The sequence below is a fragment of the Neoarius graeffei genome, chromosome 2 (assembly GCF_027579695.1).
Source record: "Neoarius graeffei isolate fNeoGra1 chromosome 2, fNeoGra1.pri, whole genome shotgun sequence".
NCBI lineage: Eukaryota > Metazoa > Chordata > Actinopteri > Siluriformes > Ariidae > Neoarius > Neoarius graeffei.
In genome coordinates this window covers 63661553-63680837 of record NC_083570.1, presented here as the reverse complement: position 1 = coordinate 63680837, position 19285 = coordinate 63661553, and the positions used below count along the sequence as shown (strand labels likewise).

At 40.5% G+C, this 19285-nt stretch overlaps 1 protein-coding gene across 1 annotated transcript in view; it reads right to left on the bottom strand.

Annotated features, from left to right (window-relative positions):
• irak4 (interleukin-1 receptor-associated kinase 4) overlaps positions 1-18964 on the bottom strand; it is a 30780-nt gene extending 11816 nt beyond the window's left edge. The window contains exons 1-7 of the mRNA XM_060914644.1: positions 18647-18964; positions 9658-9803; positions 8905-9090; positions 3489-3649; positions 3306-3370; positions 1856-1970; positions 1330-1439 (exon numbers count right to left, since the gene is read on the bottom strand). Coding sequence (XP_060770627.1) covers positions 1330-1439; positions 1856-1970; positions 3306-3370; positions 3489-3649; positions 8905-9090; positions 9658-9803; positions 18647-18807 — 944 coding nt within the window. The 5' untranslated portion in view covers positions 18808-18964. The remainder of the gene's footprint in view (positions 1-1329; positions 1440-1855; positions 1971-3305; positions 3371-3488; positions 3650-8904; positions 9091-9657; positions 9804-18646) is intronic.
• Positions 18965-19285: the final 321 nt, after the last annotated feature.

Here is a 19285-nt window from a genome sequence, read left to right as displayed (position 1 = left end):
TACAAATTTCCGAGAAATGACACTAAAGCGACAGTGGGTGAGGTTTGTGCAAACGAAGCAGGCAGATTTCGTGTCGCCTACTAATAATAAATCAGGTTCGTCAAGTGTTCACCACCACCACCAGAATGACCACATGGGAATTACTGGAGCAAAAAAGAAACCAATTTATTTAATAAATGACATTTGATCTGACATTTGAACAGTTCGTCAATTCCCCTATTCTCGTCCACTTCATATTTTCTTGCAATACTTACACTTAATAAGTATGTTTTAAAGATTATAATATCTGCATTTACTGAGGTACATGTAAATATTTTCCTTATATTTTGCCGTGGCCAGCTTAGAAGAAAAATCCACAAACCAATCTGTGTTTCCAGTTCTCTCTGGCTGGTGGTGCGCTATCGGCGGTGAGTGGGACTGTCGTGAACTGAGTGAACTGGCAGTTTCTCGAACTTGGGGACTCAAAAAGATAACCATTTACTCCAGAATGTCCTTGATAATCTTCTGCCCCTTCATCCGACATATAAGAATCCCAATCACTATCAGAATTCTCTCCAAAACGTGATTCCATATCGAGACTGTTCTAACCACTGCTGTGCACAGGAAAGAAATTGACACCTGGATTGTTACACGTGTGACGTCACGCACCCCTTCGGGATCTTCCGGTTCAGTCTTGGCAGATTCTGTGAAAATCAGCTGATTTTATTGATTTTCCATTAATTTATGGCCTTTTGGATCAGCTATGGTTCGAAAACACATGGTCAATCAACATAATGATTGTTGCTTTGTACAAGGAAAAAGTGGGGTTTAGAGACATTAAATTCACTTAAAAAAAACGTCCATCTTTTAGATTTTTCAAAGTAGCCGCCGTTTACCTTGATGACGCTTTGCACACTATTAGCATTATCTTAACCAGCTTCATGAGGGAGTCACCTGGAATGCTTTTGAATGAACAGGTGCCTCATCAAAAGTTAATTAGTGCAATTTCTTGCCTTCTTAATGTGTTTGAGATCAAACAGTAAATAGTAAATAATATAAATACAGTAAATAGCCCTATTCCACAACTGCAGTAATCCATATTACGTCAAGAACCGCTCAACTAAGTAAAGAGAAACGACATCCATCATTACTTTAAAACATGAACTGCCTTTTAATTAATAAAAGTAAAGAAAAAACAATTAATTAGAAGGTTTGTCCAAACTTTTGACTGGTCCTGGAAGTAATTGTATTGTATACTGTTTATGTATTGACCCCCTGAGGTATGGATTCTGAGTCTAAAGCTGATGAGCACTACTCGAACGGGTCAGGATTAAGAATTAAGTTCAGCACCTTTTCACATCTCGATGTATGTGGTTGTGGTGATGAAGGTACTCGAGGCCTCTGGCTGTCCCAAGTGCTATAGCACACCTCATCTGCCAGGACAAAGGACTGCTTCCCTCCTGCACACAAGGTTATCCAATAATGTTTTGTAGAAGTACATTAAAAAGCCACAGGAACCTGGTTGTGAACAATATCTAACTGGCTACTGTATGTTTGGATTAAACTGACAACTCAGCTGCATGTAGGATAGAATTTGTGGATCATCATTCTAGAAAAAAAAAAGGTAATCAGGAAAAAAAGGTCCAAACGGCTTTAGACTGGGATGTGGGCTTCTTGATGCAACCATTTAAATCTGAAAAATTGCTTACAGTAGAAATAACTATAAAACGCAATGTCCACTGGAAACATTTGATAGGTGTGGTGAAATCGTGATAAACTGCCTCAAATTATAAAATTGTCAACCGAAAGACAAGTCAGAGATCTTATGTATAGAAAGCGGACATAAAATTGTTGGTGAAAATATTTAATGACTTACCAAACATGCCAGTCGATCCAATAACGAACCGTTAGACATGTAAGCATAGACCAAACATGGACACTGGCCATCACTGGAATAACCAACCATATTCACCAGATTCACATGTTTTAACCTGAAAAAAAGAAGAAAAAAAACAAAAAACAGTTATCATTGCCATCAAAGAGAAAAATGCTCTTGACAAAATAACAGACACTGGGTCAGTGTCCATCTAGCGAGTGACCTTATGAACATATATAGGAGAGAGTTAGCAAATTTAACATTGAAATAACAATTATTCGCCAAAGGCAAAGTGAAAATGGGGAAGCCATGGCCTAATGGTTAAAGAAGTGGCTTTGGGACCAAAAGGTTGTCAGTTTGATTCCCTGGATCAACAGGAATGGCTGAAGTGCCCATGAGCAAGGCACCTAACCCCAGGCTGCCCTGGGTATGTTGTACATCGCTCTGGATAAGAACGCCTGCTAAATGTCAGTAATGTAATGAATATTGGTGAATAATAACCGAGATGAAGTCAAGGTGGATAATTCACTGAGGTGGATAATTTTTTTAGTATAAATACAAAGGTGATTATTTAAAAAAAAAATTAAAAATCATATTTAAAAAATCAAGGGCGGCACGGTGGTGTAGTGGTTAGCGCTGTCGCCTCACAGCAAGAAGGTCCGGGTTCGAGCCCCGTGGCCGGCGAGGGCCTTTCTGTGTGGAGTTTGCATGTTCTCCCCGTGTCCGCGTGGATTTCCTCCGGGTGCTCTGGTTTCCCCCACAGTCCAAAGACATGCAGGTTAGGTTAACTGGTGACTCTAAATTGACCGTAGGTGTGAGTGTGAGTGTGAATGGTTGTCTGTGTCTATGTGTCAGCCCTGTGATGACCTGGCGACTTGTCCAGGGTGTACCCCGCCTTTCGCCCGTAGTCAGCTGGGATAGGCTCCAGCTTGCCTGCGACCCTGTAGAACAGGATAAAGCGGCTAGAGATAATGAGATAAGATGAGATTTAAAAAATCATTTATTTCAATCTTCAAAAGCAGCATGCAAATGTAATAAAGGCGCGTGCAGACGTGTGTCACTTATCGATGCCAAGTCGCATATAATACTTTGTTTTGAAATAGATAAAGTAAATCACAATTCCACCTTACCTTTAGACCAAACTTCGTAGCATCTTTAGTGTTTTTAGGAACAGCATTTTCTTTCATAGTTTCAAATTCCTCCTTACTTACAGTGACAAAGCAATTGGCCGCCATTTTGCCGAGTCACTCGAGATAATTATCGAGAAATAGTCTGAATTTCTCGACCAATTAGCATGTGTGAGTTCCTATAATCTCTGCGTATTTACACTAATACACATTAAGCTGTTCCACTTCTTATGGCTGATCAGTGATACAGAGACTGAGGAGAAAAGACTGGTACAGACTGATAGAGGGGGTCGGGAAGAGCAGAGTGCTTATTGTTAACTCACCTCTTCAGTGTTTGAATCTCTTGATTGAACTGAGACTTGAGCTCCTCAGGAGACAGGTCATCTACCTTTGAGCAGAAGATCAAAACTCATGACCACATTGCACACTGGTTTACAGCTGTTCACATACGTGCTGCTTATTATTGTATGTGCGCTTGAATGTACGTACATCACTCAAATACTTACTAAACTCAGTTTCTTTACTGCCACAGGCTTGATCTTGTGCAGACCCTTGAAAACGATTCCAAAGCCGCCCTCCCCCAGTCTGCTGCCTCCTACTGAAGCTGGCCGCTCATCCCAGTTGCCTGTGATTTGTGTCAGCTCATGATAAGTGAAGTTGTAAAAACCTAGATTCAGGGGAGCAAAGAATATGATTAGCTCTTACTGCACAGCCTGATGTCTAACAGCAATCATGAGTAAAATCCTCAAGGTTTTTGCTTATTTCTCTCAAAACTGTAATGTTTTTGATTTTGTTTATCTCACGGGCAAGTTTGCAAGTGTTTACAAATCTAGGGCCATATTCAGATTTACTGACTTGAACGGGGAGCTCAAGTTACATCAGTATTTAAATTCAAATTCATAAATCTTTTATAGAGCTTGTAGGACTATAGCTTTTCAGTCATGTCTAAACCACTACCTTTATGTCAAGTGCTTACTTTTAAAAAACATGTGAATTGCAATATGATGTAGTATATAACGGGGCGGCACGGTGGTGTAGTGGTTAGCGCTGTCGCCTCACAGCAAGAAGGTCCTGGGTTCGAGCCCCGTGGCCGGCGAGGGCCTTTCTGTGCGGAGTTTGCATGTTCTCCCCGTGTCCGCGTGGGTTTCCTCTGGGTGCTCTGGTTTCCCCCACAGTCCAAAGACATGCAGGTTAGGTTAACTGGTGACTCTAAATTGACTGTAGGTGTGAGTGTGAATGGTTGTTTGTCTCTGTGTGTCAGCCCTGTGATGACCTGGCGACTTGTCCAGGGTGTACCCTGCCTCTCGCCCATAGTCAGCTGGGATAGGCTCCAGCTTGCCTGCGACCCTGTATAAGTGGCTACAGATAATGGATGGATGGATGTAGTATAAGCAGATGACAAAATAAAACTGATTCACGCTGACTGTCATAAGGACACGGAAAGCATCCTAGTCGTCGTCACATTAAACTGAGATCATTTCAATTTTTTAAATTTGATTATATATGGGCACACCCATAATATCTATATTTAGGCAGTGCCTAATAATGGAGCTCCTGATGAGTGTATGAGCAAAATATTTGCAAGTGCCCAAAATCAACCTAAACAGAATAATAATATTATAGCATATGAACCATCACTGTGAAGTGTAGTGTATTTTGCATCAATAAACTACTGCATTGTCTTGTGACTGTGATACAATAATGAGATATGCATCACACTTATGAATACATATTTATTCCTTTCTTTGACACCGCATGCCATGCGCCAGAAACAACACCACGACATTTATTATAGTATGACTCTGCTGGGTGCCTGGTGGACAGCAGTGAACCAGCGCTTTCACTTTATATCATTACTGTATAGTTACCATCGAATAACAAACTTGATGTGTCAAACCGGTGTCTGGTTACAGCTTTCGTGTCCAGCTGCTTTAGAGCTCAGAGCGCGCAGCTGCAGACTGTGAAGCGCACACACGCATTGAGGACTAATTAGCATGCACCTGTTCCTGATTAGAGCTCAATCACAGCACATGCATATAAGGACTCTCAGTAACACACAGACTTTGTGAAAGCCTTGTATTTTGTATTACTTTTCTGCTTTTGACCCTGTTTGTGTTTTTGGACTGTGAGTATTGTATTACCTCGGATATCCTGTCTGTGCCTCACTCGACCACTGCCTGTTATTCGACTCTGCCTTTTGGATCTGTTTGCTAGTGTGTTTTCAATAAAACTCTTCCCGCGATTACATCCGTCTCCCACCCTTACATGACAGAAACTGTCAACCGTCCAACAAGCTAGTGGACTAATACAACTTTTAACTAGAATTATATGAAAGTGTCAAATGAAATAATGAAACTTATTAATTGGCTGCAAACCTTTAAAATAGCACCTGATACAGTCCATCCTATTTTTTCCACAATGAACTAGACATAGCCTAATATTTAGAACCAACAGTGGCAGAAACCATGACGTTTAGGCAGGGGTGGAAAACAAACTGCAGCAGAAGTCAATGAACAGGTCAGTGAACTCATTCCTTTATTTTTTATTTAGCTTGCCAACATAAGAAAGTGAATGAACAAATTTGAGGCAATGACATTATAACGTTGCTCTGAATGTACTTGCTTTCAGTTTACTATTTTAAGATTCATCATGAATTATTTGAATTCATATTTATTTAATTTGTGCCATTCTCTAAAGAAAATGATATAATGGATAAGCTGAGCAAGCCTATGCATTATAAATCCAGGTTTGAAAACATCCATTATAAATCTGCTGGAGTTGCTTTAAGTAAATGGAATTCATAATTTTATTGTACAAATAAGCAAGCCATGTAAAATTCAGTTCCCAACAATGCCTGGATTATCTGTCCCTAACATGACCTGTGATTATGATGCCATCTCCTCTATATTCTGCACACTTCATGCAAACAAATAAAAGAAAATGTGCCTTCTACAGGGAAGACTGATTTAATATTTAATACTGCCCTTCAATACCATTCAAATTTTTGAGTCTATTTACAGCCCCAAACCTGTCTTTTATGGTAAAATATTGTGGTTACATAATAGTAGCTATATAGTAGCTTTAGGCCATGGCCTAAAGGTTAGAGAAGCAGCTTTGGGACCAAAAGGTCACCAGTTCGATTCCCTGGACCAGTAGGAATGGCTGAAGTACGTACCCTTGAGCAAGGCACCAAACCCCCAACTGCTCACCAATCCACTGTACTGGGTATGATGTACGTCGCTCTGGATAAGAGCGTCTCCTAAATGCCATTAATGTAATGCCATGTAATGCAGCACTGGGCTTAATACTGACAATGTGCTACTAATAATGTGATATTTGTGCTGAGGAGCATGAACTCAGACCTGGATAAAAACCATTCAAATGTCACAGTGAGCCAGAGACTACACTTATGAGGAAGTAGAAGGAGAAATTGCAACTTTCAGCAGGTGTTATGCTTGATAGCAAGAGCATCGTTTAAAAAAAAAAAAAAGAGGCAAATTAAATGATTGTCTAAATCAATCAACAAAGGAAAATACTGTATTTATAAGAAGAAACCTTTATTTGTCACATGCACACTTCAAGCACAGTGAAATTCATCCTCTGCATTTAACCCATCTGAAGCAATGACACACACACACACACACTCAGAGCAGTGGGCAGCCACACCAGAGCACCCGGGGAGCAGTCAGGGGTCAGGTACCTTGCTCAAGGGCACCTCACATCAGCCTAACTGCATGTCTTTGGACTGTGGGGGAAACCGGAGCACCCGGAGGAAACCCACGCAGACACGGGGAGAACATGCAAACTCCACACAGAAAGGCTCTTGCCGGCCGCTGGGTTCAAACCTGGAACCTTCTTGCTGTGAGGCGACCGTGCTAACCACTACACCACCGTGCCGCCCATAAGACCATTTGATTTGAGGATACAGGCTCATTCACACCATTTCTTTAAATAGAAGTAGACACAGTTAACTGCCCTGTGCAGTGATCAGCCATAACATTATAACCACTGACAGGTGATTATTAATAACATTAATGATCTCATTACAATGGCACTTGTCAAGGGGTGGGATATATCGCTGGTTCACCGGTCATCCTTCCTTGGACCACTTTTGGTAGGTACTAACCACTGCATACCCCACAAGCTGTGCCATTTTGGAGATGCTCAGACCCAGTGATCTAGCCATCATCATTTGGCCCTTATCAAAGTCGCTCAGATGCTTACGCTTGCCCATTTTTCCTGCTTCCAACACATCAACTTCAAGAACTGACTATTGTCTTGCTGCCTGATATATCCCACCCCTTGACACGTGCCATTGTAATGAGATAATCAAATGTTATTCACTTCACCTGTCAGTGGTTTTAATGCTATGGCTGATTGGTGTGTCAAAGAAGAAATAAAGTAGTTCCACTGTGATGGAACGACTCGGCGCAGTTCATTTCCTCAGACTCGGAAATGTTTTAATGCTTTAACATCTTTCAGATAGAAAAAGACAAACTATTCCACTTATTATGTCATCAAAAACAGTAGGAAATGTTGATAGACATCTACTGAGTTACATCCTCACTCCTTTACAGAGGTGGACAGTAACGAAGTACATTTACTTGAGTACTGTACTTAAGTACACTTTTTGAGTATCTGTACTTTACTTGAGTATTATTTTTGTTGGAAACTTATGACTTTAACTTCACTACATTTGAAAGACAAATATCGTACTTTTCACTCCACTACATTTCTGTCAGGGTCCTCGTTACTCGTTACTATGAAGCAGCTTTGAAAGTGGATGTTTTTTCTTTTTTTTTCGAAAACGTGATTGGTTTTTTCGCAGATGACACTGAGAGCCCATCAGTAATCACTAGGGTCACATCATGTCTATAGACTGTATAAAATCAAGTTTAGTGATTTCCCAGTAGCATTATTTGAACACGATCAGTTGATGGTGGAATGAAAGGAGGCGGTTCTTCTGGGGAATGCACACGCCCATGGCCCACAAACCCACGTTTCAGTTTTCTGAAAGGATTAAAGATTCGTTTCGTTTTAAATGTTTGCCGAAAACGAACCACATCACGGCCTACAAAAACTCGTCGTCCAACCTGCGGAAGCATATTGAGGTACATAAACGTTTTATTCCAAGAGAAAGCTTGCAACAAAGTTGTCTGTGCTTTTAGAGCTAGTGATAACGTTGCAATAGCTATGCAGTCTGGTTAGTCAAATGACTTTCTATGGATTTGCCCGCCAAGTTGCCATCGCCTTGTCCACGGCTAACAATAACACATAGCTAGTTAACTTGGACACTGTTAGTTAGCATGTAAAAATGGAGTTATGCTAACATGAATAACGTTAACTTATCTGAAGTGCTTTCAGAAATATGTTTTAGCATAATCTTGCCAAATAAACAAAATGTAGAAATCTTTCTTTTCGAGTAACATTAGCTACCCAATATGATTTCAAGTTTGAAAAGAGTTTGCTAGCATGTCAGGTGGGGTTTCACTGACTAGCTAGCTTAATGTTAAACCACCATGATGGCACAGCATGCGTTCATTTTATGAATTCACATTTCTGTCCTTGGTAATGGCATTAGGTTTTGTAAGCGTTGTGGCAATAATACAATGATGTGTTGACAGAAAATGTACTTTTAATACTTAAATATTTTTAAAAGCAAGTACTTTGGTACTTTAACTTAAGTAAAAATTTGACTGGACAACTTTCACTTGTATCGGAGTAACATTTGACCAGTGGGATCTCTACTTTGACTTCAGTAATGAAGTTGGGGACTTTTGTCCACCTCTGCTCCTTTAACTATATTAACTGTGAAGGCCACTGTGAGGACGTCAGTACAGTATGTGATTAGGACTGGTACACACTGAACTCTGTATCGTTCTGTAATTCCAACAGAACCTGAACATACATGGACAGCCATACCTTCTTCATTCGGCTCTTGACTCTCCTCCGGTTCTGTGGTGCTGTCAGGCAACGTGGAAGGCGTTTCTTCTTTTAGCCGTGCTTCATCCACTCTTAACACACAAAGCTGAGTCTGCGCTCGGTGATGTTCAGTGGGTAGATCCTCGACTGCTCTCCAATGTGTGGCAACAGGTGCTGCAGTTATATCTAATTTCAGAAGTAGATCAGGAATAAGTGCAATTTTATGACATGACCATCGTGGCAATGATTTCAAACTTTTATGAGTTACAAACAGGAGTTCCTAAACATGTTTGGGCTGTGGTGTTTAAGCAGGGTTTAATCGTAAAAACGACCACTAAGAAACCATTAAAAGCCGATGAAGAAGAGAACATTTGAACAATGGAGAACTTTTAGGAGCTCACATTGATTTTTAATGGTACAAATGGTTTAGTCGAACCCTAACGTCCCGTAAAGATTCGTTATTGGTTTAATCACAATTAATGGTGGTATCCAGATGCAATCATGTCTGGACTGGAGTTAACAAAATTGGAGCATCAAAAAAAGAAGAAACAAATAAGAAAAAAAAAGGAAAAAGGTGACTAATTTTTGTCCCTGGCTTCTGAACAATCAACCCCACAAAACAAGCCGACATACAGTACATTACACCCAATAACCAAATCAATTAGTTCTTAATATTTAGCCATTTAGGCTTGTTTTATTATCATCAACACACTGTAGCTGTTTTGGTATTACTTTTTGAACAGATCTAATTACCTGGCAGTAATACTCTGGCAGGTGCGATCAGCTTGTGTCTGATGAGAATTTCCACCAGTTCCCCGACTGTGCAGTTTGTTGTACCCCAGTCATACAACAACTCCACTGTCGGACTTTTCCCTTGCGCCACCAACCTCTCAAACCTCCTGCAAACAGAAAGCGTTAGAAAACCATCTGTAATCTGTTCAGCTCCTGAGAAATCTGCCAGCCTTTCTAAATTACTGTATGCGACCTTTTGCTGTTTTGTTTTAAGATGGTGCTGGTTTTCACCATTCACTTCATCTTTGTTGAATCTGGATGTCAGATCTGATACCGAGTATCCTATCAGGGCTGATAGTAACCTAGCAATAACCTACCAACCACATGGGATACCATAGCAACCAATTAGCAACACCGTAGCGGCACTAAGAACTTGTTTAAGCTGCACAATAGCAACAACCTACCAACCACTTAGACTGCTATAGCAACCACCAAGCAGCATGAGGGACTTGGTTAAAGGGGCCCGCTCACCCTTCCCACAAGCCTCTGCGCCAAAGAGAGAGCTGCCATTTTTGCATCCGTGGATATTCCACTGTTGTAAAAACAAACAAACAATCTGCTGACATCCTATGCCATAGATTAAAAAAAAAAGTGTAACGTGAAAGTGAAGATATTTTGTTGAAGTAGTTAGATTTTAAATTCATTTGACCGATCCATTCCATGTTCATACGGTTATTCCGTTGCAACGGACCGTCTCGCAGGTGGCCACGAAGGAAAGAAAACATCAAGCATATTCTATTCAAAACCTCCACATAGATGAAGAAAAAGTCCAAGATAGATCTCGAAGGGATCACTAACAGTAAATTTGCAGAGGTTTTGCTGCACAGAAAGCTAGCCGAATAGCGCTCACGTGATTTCAAAACAAAAAAAAAAACTAACTGGATTCTTAAACAGTGCAATCACTGCATTTTCTTTAAAAAAAATCCACAATTCAAGTTGTGTGTTATTTTGTTGCTTGTTCTGTCCTGCTACTTGTTTTCACTGTTCACTTCAGACGGAGTGTGTAACAGAGATGTCAGATCTGATACTGAGCATCCCATCAGGGCAGATATTCATCTGAAATACTGGGTTGGCATCAAGGTCAATGTCAAGGCTTTTTTTTTTAAACTGTCGTTTCAACCATATGCACAGTTAAAACGAATCAATGTTTCTCCCAAACCATGGTGCGACATTAAACATCACAGGACTATAAATCTATATACACTACCGTTCAAAAGTTTGGGGTCACCCAGACAATTTTGTGTTTTCCATGAAAAGTCACACTTTTATTTCCCACCATAAGTTGTAAAATGAATCGAAAATATAGTCAAGCCATTTTTCTGGCCATTTTGAGCATTTAATCGAGCCCACAAATGTGATGCTCCAGAAACTCAATCTGCTCAAAGGAAGGTCAGTTTTATAGCTTCTCTAAAGAGCTCAACTGTTTTCAGCTGTGCTAACATGATTGTACAAGGGTTTTCTAATCATCCATTAGCCTTCTGAGGCAATGAGCAAACACATTGTACCATTAGAACACTGGAGTGAGAGTTGCTGGAAATGGGCCTCTATACACCTATGGAGATATTGCACCAAAAACCAGCAGCTAGAATAGTCATTTACCACATTAGCAATGTATAGAGTGCATTTCTGATTAGTTTAAAGTGATCTTCATTGAAAAGAACAGTGCTTTTCTTTCAAAAATAAGGAACTTTCAAAGTGACCCCAAACTTTTGAACGGGAGTGTATAACAACATAAAGTGCATGAGTGCAGCGGGCGCAAACATTGCAGACTATAAACTACACAAACAACATAATGTGCAAACACCAAGGACAGTGCAAAAAAGACAACTAACACAAACAGACAGTACAGCGCCAACCAGTACCTGTTACTGATAATCTACAGGATGTTCAAGTGTGCATTTTGAGGGAGCAATATGTAAAAATAAAGAAAGAAATGTAAACATTGTGTACGTGAGAAGCATTGTAAACACTGTAAAAAAAAAGTGATGGTGTATTGTGCAAAGATTACAGTGGGAGTGGTGTCATCATCAGGTCAGGTTTTACATATTGTCTGATTCACTGATGCATTTTATGCTGAAAATGAAAAAAAAAAAAGACAACAACTTACAGAACATAGTCTAGATCAGGGGTTCTCAACCTTTTCTACTTTATGGCCCACCTATTGATACTTGTAACGAGTCGGGGCCCATTAAAAAAAGATCCCCAATTATTTTGGCTCATCTATTCTATTCGAGTCTAATAATCTATTGTAAAGTGTATTAATGGGATGCAACATCACTCCCTGTTACAGATGGGAGCCCAGAAATTAAATAAATGCAATAAAAATAAACTGTTTTTAATTGTCGGTATTGTGTTTAAAACTGTATGGCTGTGCCAGAAGCCAAACCATGCATGCAGGGCATTCTCAGTCAAAAGGGATTAATGATCCAAAAGTGGAGTCTGGTCCATTAACACAAGAACTTACTGCCATGTTTGTGTTCAGCAAACAAGCAAGTTATTCAAACCAAGAAGTACACTCAAAAGAAGTGGATATAGAAACCACTCAATGGGATAGATCCTTACACCAGGGGTGCAGATAGGATTTTTGAACTGGGGGGGACTGAGCTGTCAGCAAATGATTCCATGTATGTATGTATGTACTGAAGCTTCAATATACAGTACATTAGAATTGTGAGTTTTCTAACTGAATGAACATTGGTAGACAAAGGCCTACCTGGTCAACACTAGCCATACATGATCAAATTGTTATTTGTCTGGTATGTTAATCATGCTCCAAAACTTCATGTCTTCTGCATGTTTTATTTAAACATTTGCTGATCTCAGCAGGATGAAGAATCTCATCACAGAAACTTTAACTGTAAAGGCCAATTTATGCTGACAACCCAGTCCTCGCAGATAGCGTCGCAGACAGTGTCTGCGTAGCCCCCCCACCTTCGCAGACGCTCTGCGCGCACCTCCCAAAAATTGTGACCACTGCAGAAGCCTCGCAGACAGCGTCGCAGACAGCGTCGCAGACAAGAGGGCTCTGATTGGTCCACTCTACATCCGCTGTACACGCACTTCCGCTTCCCTACTTTCCCGGTTTGGTTTGTTTTCACGACCGGCATTTTTAAAAACACTAGCGAAGATGGAGCAGCACAAAGAGCGGTTGATTGAGGAAGTACGTACATCTATACGACTCCAGTTCTAGTCATTATAAAAAAAAAAAGTTCTAGTCATTATAAGTAACTGGAGGATAAACACTCCACTAACCACACCCACCAACTACTCCTAGCAACTTCGCGCCCCCTTGCGTTGTGCCGGTGAATAACATCGCGCACGCCTATTACTCCCCGCTCAACGATAAATTACAACTGTCTGCGAAAAGCTATCTGCGAAAGCCTTGTCGCAAGAGCATGCAGAGGCCTTAACTTCTAACAAAAAGGGAATGTCCAAAAATTAATAACAAAATAAAATTGAAATGATTCACACTCGTGCCTTCATGTAAATGATTAGAAACGTAAAATGTGTATGAAAACAGAAGTATAAACACTTGAACAACAGATTCACACAAATAAAAATAAAAAGTATTTTTCCAATAAACAAAACAGATAGAAAAAAAAAAAATTCCCTCTGCAGCCAAACAAATTTACCGTCTAGAAGCAGACTCAATCAGACCCGCCAGGATTTCACGATGTTGCGATTTGCAACTTCAACGCAAATTCAACCAATCCCCACGAATTCAGGGCGGTGTTGCAATTATATCCAATCACCGCAACTTTCCCGCAAATTTGACCAATCGTTGGCGTCGTTTTGAGGTGACGTTGACAAACTAGCGAGCAGTGTTGCCAGATTGGGCGGTTTACCTCCCAAATGGGCGGTTTTGAGTGCATTTTGGCGGGTTTTGAACATATTTTGGGCTGGAAAACGTCAGCAGTATCTGGCAACATTGTGTGCGAATCAGTGTTTATATAGGCTTAAATTCTGTTACTGAAAGTGTGTTATGCTTACAGTGAAGGACTCTGCGCACTTTACATTATTTTTTTACTTAATACAAGAAATTAATGGATGCCAACATTTTTGCCAAAATGGTATTTTATTTTCCATTGTTTAGGCAGCTTCAGCATCATACTGTGAGATTCTGTTCAAATTGTTTTTTTTTCCTTCTATGAAGCCTGAGTCATTTATTTTATTAGTTTATAATTATTGTTTAATTTATTCTTCAGGAGAGACTGCCTGCACACAGTACTAGTATTAATAGTTTTTTTTCTTACATGAAAGCTGAGGCATTTATATTATATTTTAAGGTAACTTCATGTTGTGCTGTGAGGTTCTCTGCACTTTAACTTTTGAACCAACAGGTGCATTTGGATAAGTAAAGCCTATTTTTCTGCATTTTTGTAGTCCTGGTAATCTTTTATATTGGTAAAGTTGTTTATAGGACCATTTCTCAGTGCCTTTGTTTTTTAATCAATAGTTTTTCAGTAATAACTTAATATTTAACATATCACTCAATTTTAATCACAAAAAGAGAAAATCGCGACAATTTCTCGCAACTTTCACTTCCTCCCGCAATGTAATCGCAACAAAAACCTAAAAAACACCGCAACTTTCATCGCAATTTTTTGGAAAAACCCCCGCAACATCAGACATTTTAGCCCGCAACAATCACAAAAAAGGCCTGCGGAATCCTGGGGGGACTGTCAATAGGTCCTAAAAACATCTCTCCGCCGCTTCCCAGTTTAAAAACTGGGACATCATGGAACATGGAATTCGAAAAAAAAAGGACAGTTAATGAAATGAAACGAAAACCCCAACGTTTATGCTGGTAGATGCTGGATTTCAGTGCTTTTCCGACTTCAAACTTCCAACTTACGAGTACAACTGAGCGCACCATTAGTCGTAGCAGAAACACCGTTGCTATCAAATGGATGAGCTGTGCAGTGTTATTAACCGAGAATTACATGGAAAATTGAACACCTTGCTTTCCCAACTCTGCAAGGATCTGCTCCAGCCTTTCCCCTTCTTGAATCGGTGTAATGTGTTTTGATCACAGACAAGGCTGCTGCTGCTGCCATTTCAACTTTGTGCTGCAGTGTAAGTTAGCCTAACTAACGGAACATTAATCCTCACTTTTTCTACATATGTTTGGCGCCTTACGTAGGGACGGTGGGTGGGGGGGACAGATAGGGGTCACTATAAATCTGGGGGGGGGACATGTCCTCCCCGTCCCCAGTGCCATCTGCGCCCTTGCCTTACACGCTAACAAAGAAGGATTTTTTCTGTGAAAGAAAAATTTACTAGCTAAATTTGACATTAGTAGAATAAATTTTGATCCTATTGTAGCCAGAACTAAATACAAAACCAATAGTTATGCATACTATTAATTAACTTAATGTGAAGATAATTAGCAGACAATCAACAGATTTAATTTTTTTAAAGATTGTGTATATTTTAGTCTTTTGTATTTGTAATTATTTGTATCTGTACATGCACGATCCCACCAGCTCTGCTGATCAACTTATCGTGTTTAAATAAAAAAGTTATTCATTCATTCATTCATTCATTATGAGTTGGAAAATGATCCATCCGCTGAGTTCCCCGACATCTCAAACTACCTGGTGCTGCAGACATCATTCTACACGGGCAAACAGATGAAAACCTGGAAGAGCATGGAGGAGTACAACTTTTTATATGCGGCTGGGTTAAAGATCTGGGGATCAGGACACTACAAGATAAATCTTGTCATTTTTGCCCAGGTAAATAGTAGTTTCTGGGCTTTTTGTACACGTCTTTGAGAAGGTTGCTCGGATGCTACAAGTTTTAGTATGGGGTGCAAACAAACCACAGTTGCTCGATTCACAATCCTCCCTGCTCTTCTCTTCCAACAGGCATCACAGATCCATATCACTTATCCATGAATGTATTTATTTATTCAGCTCTCTCTCTCTCTCTCTCTCTCTCTGTGTGCATGTGTGCTAAATGTTTTTTTTTTTAAATGGTTTATTTCCAGCTTTCCAAATACAATTTTGGCTCTTCATCCAGAAAATCCAATCAAATCTATATAACTATATAAAAATACTATGTAAAAATACTATATAAATAAATATTATTTACCAGCTGGGAGGTCCGTATCGTGAAATACTGTGACCGAGGTCTTGAAAATACTGACCGAGGCCTCTGGGCCGAGGTCAGTATTTAAGGCCGAGGTCACGGTATTTCATGATACGGACCTCCCAGCTGGTAAATAATATATATATTTTTTTCTTTACCAAATTCTAACAGAAAATGAGAGCACCCGAAAGGGAAACCATATTTAGAACAAACCTGCTACAAGCTAGTTTTCGGCTTTCTCCTGAAATGTTTTCTTTTATTTCGTCTTCCTCAGGGTAGTAAAACTCGCATTCGCTGTGAACACTGTCGTTATCGCTATCATACTGAGAAATGTGAAAATAAATGTCAACAAAAAATTGCTACAATGTTTGTTGTTGTTATGAATGAGCGAGTCACCAAAGGTCCATAACCGGGGTCCAGATCGTAGGATTCCGGACTGCTTGCAAGCAAATCAGAGCACACGATTTGATGGAAACCGGACCACGAAAAAAATTATGTATGAATACTATCTAAAATACTATATAAAAATAAGTAATAAAAACTGTAATAGAAGATAAAAAATGTTACTGCCTATTCGAAGAAATGTCAAGAAAGTACGCCTTGGTTTTCCTAAGAAAAAGTCTTTTATGTGACAAAATAAAGGCTTGTTCTTCTTAATTTACTGACAAATGTACCTATTTATTCCGGGTGGCACGGTGGTGTAGTGGTTAGCACTGTCGCCTCACAGCACAAAGGTCCTGGGTTTGAGCCCAGCAACCGGTGAGGGCCTTTCTGTGTGGAATTTGCATGTTCTCCCCATGTCTGCGTGGGTTTCCCTCACAGTCCAAAGACATGCAGGTTAGGCTAACTGGTTAATTAAATTGATCGTAGGTGTGAATGTGAATGGTTGTTTGTGTCTATGTGTCAGCCCTGCGATAACCTGGCGACTTGTCCAGGGTGTACCCCGCCTCTCACCTATAGTCAGCTGGGATAGGCTCCAGCTTGCCCGCGACCCTGTAGAACAGGATAAGCGGCTACAGATAATGGATGGATGAATAGCAGAACAAGACACTGGAATATGGAATAAACATATGTACATCAAAAACTGGAGCAAATAAGAAAGAAAAAAGGTCTGTAAAATGGCAATGAATAATATGTAGAGCAATACTAGATTAAAAACAGCAATAAAATCAAAAGCAGCTCTACAGAACAAGACACTGAATGTGGAACATTATTATACATCCAGGACACTTTTTCCATGGAATACAAACACGTATTCTATTCCCTTCTAGCGGGTTTCATTCATTTGGTTTGATAGCATGCAGTATCGTTAGCATATCACTTATCCTATGGGGTATCCTAACTGGTGGCTCTAAATTGATCGTAGGTGTGAATGTGAATGGTTGTTTGTCTCTATGTGTCAGCCCTGCGATAACCTGGTGACTTGTCCAGGGTGTACCCCGCCTCTCACCCATAGTCAGCTGGGATAGGCTCCAGCGGTTATGGATAATAGATGGATGGACGGATGAATGATTGATTGATAGACTGATAGATAGATAGATTATTTGGGGTGGCACAGTGGTGTACTGGTTAGCAATCATGCCTCACAGCAAGAAGGTCCGGGTTCGAGCCCAGTGGCCAGCAAGAGCCCTTTCTGTCCGGAGTTTGCATGTTCTCCCCGTGTCCGCGTGGGTTTCCTCCGGGTGCTCCGGTTTCCCCCACAGTCCAAAGACATGCAGGTTAGGTTAACTGGTGACTCTAAATTGACCGTAGGTGTGAATGTGAGTGTGAATGGTTGTCTGTGTCTATGTGTCAGCCCTGTGATGACCTGGTGACTTGTCCAGGGTGTACCCCGCCTTTCACCCGTAGTCAGCTGGGATAGGCTCCAGCTTGCCTGCGACCCTGTAGAACAGGATAAGCGGCTAGAGATAATGGATAGATGGATTTATTCCACTTGAAAAGCGTACGGCAAACCAGCTACCAGACTTGGGACACTACGGCATCCTGAAGTATTTAGCTTCAAACTTTGAAAAAATTTGAGTGGGCCGCAGTGAGAAACACTGGTCTAGATCATGCAAAATAAAACATCACACCTTTGATATTCTGCAAAGCGAAAGGTTAACTCAGTCAATGGAATATATACACTACCGTTCAAAAGTTTAGGGTCACTTTGAAATGTCCTTATTTTTGAAAGAAAAGCACTGTTCTTTTCAATGAAGATCACTTTAAACTAATCAGAAATGCACTCTATACATTGCTAATGTGGTAAATGACTATTCTAGCTGCTGGTTTTTGGTGCAATATCTCCATAGGTGTACAGAGGCCCATTTCCAGCAACTCTCACTCCAGTGTTCTAATGGTACAATGTGTTTGCTCATTGCCTCAGAAGGCTAATGGATGATTAGAAAACCCTTGTACAATCATGTTAGCACAGCTGAAAACAGTTGAGCTCTTTAGAGAAGCTATAAAACTGACCTTCCTTTCAGCAGATTGAGTTTCTGGAGCATCACATTTGTGGGCTCGATTAAATGCTCAAAATGGCTTGACTATATTTTCTATTCATTTTACAACTTATGGTGGGAAATAAAAGTGTGACTTTTCATGGAAAACACTAAATTGTCGGGGTGACCCCAAACTTTTGAACGGTAGTGTATGTTGGTATATACTCATCTCTAAATGTAACATTTTGCCAGTTTTTAGCAGCTGATCAGAATGTTTTCATGGGAGAATCGATTCCCCAAACAATACGATTCGATACATGTACCGAATCAGCTGTCTGTTCGATACCCGGAAGTGGCTGTGTGTCAGAAACAAACGCTGGTGTCGCGTAAAGTGCTGAAGTGAAGCGCAGAGGGTGCAGTTCTGAGTAAAACAGTACCTGAGGTGTAACTGGGTGTACCTCGGCTCCCCTGTGTCTCTCTGGATGTCCACTAGGACACTTTTCCACGCGTCTTGCGGATCCAGGAAGTCAGAGAGTTTGCTCAGTATGGAGTGGCTCAGCTTCCGGACTAAAGTCTCTGATGTGACACTGGAACTCATACTGACTCACTGCCCGACACTAACACGCTTTTTTTGCTTTAAAACCAAAGCCCCACTTCAGCTGCACGAGTAAAATGGTGCCTGAACTGCCACACTAGCACTAGTGAACCCTGTTTTGTTGTTGTTGCTTCGTGTGCTTGTGGGTTTTCCCAGATTGACCAACTTCCTCTGTTGTAGGTCATTTCCCCTGTAGGTGTAACTTTATCAGCTGAGAGCTGCCATTCAAGCAGAAATGACCCTCCACATTATCTCATGCAACTTTATGATGGAACTATTCCATAATTCATCATCTCTACACGTCAAATAAACTAAAAGCAAGTAAGATAGTTCTACATTAGTGGTTTACACGGGATAACTCTATTTCAGTACAGAGCTCAATGCTGCCCTCTAGTGCTGGGATTCTGAAAGACAACTGGAGGCAACACTGACTGACTGATCCAGCAGTACAATCAATATTCGATTAAAAAGGACGATAAAA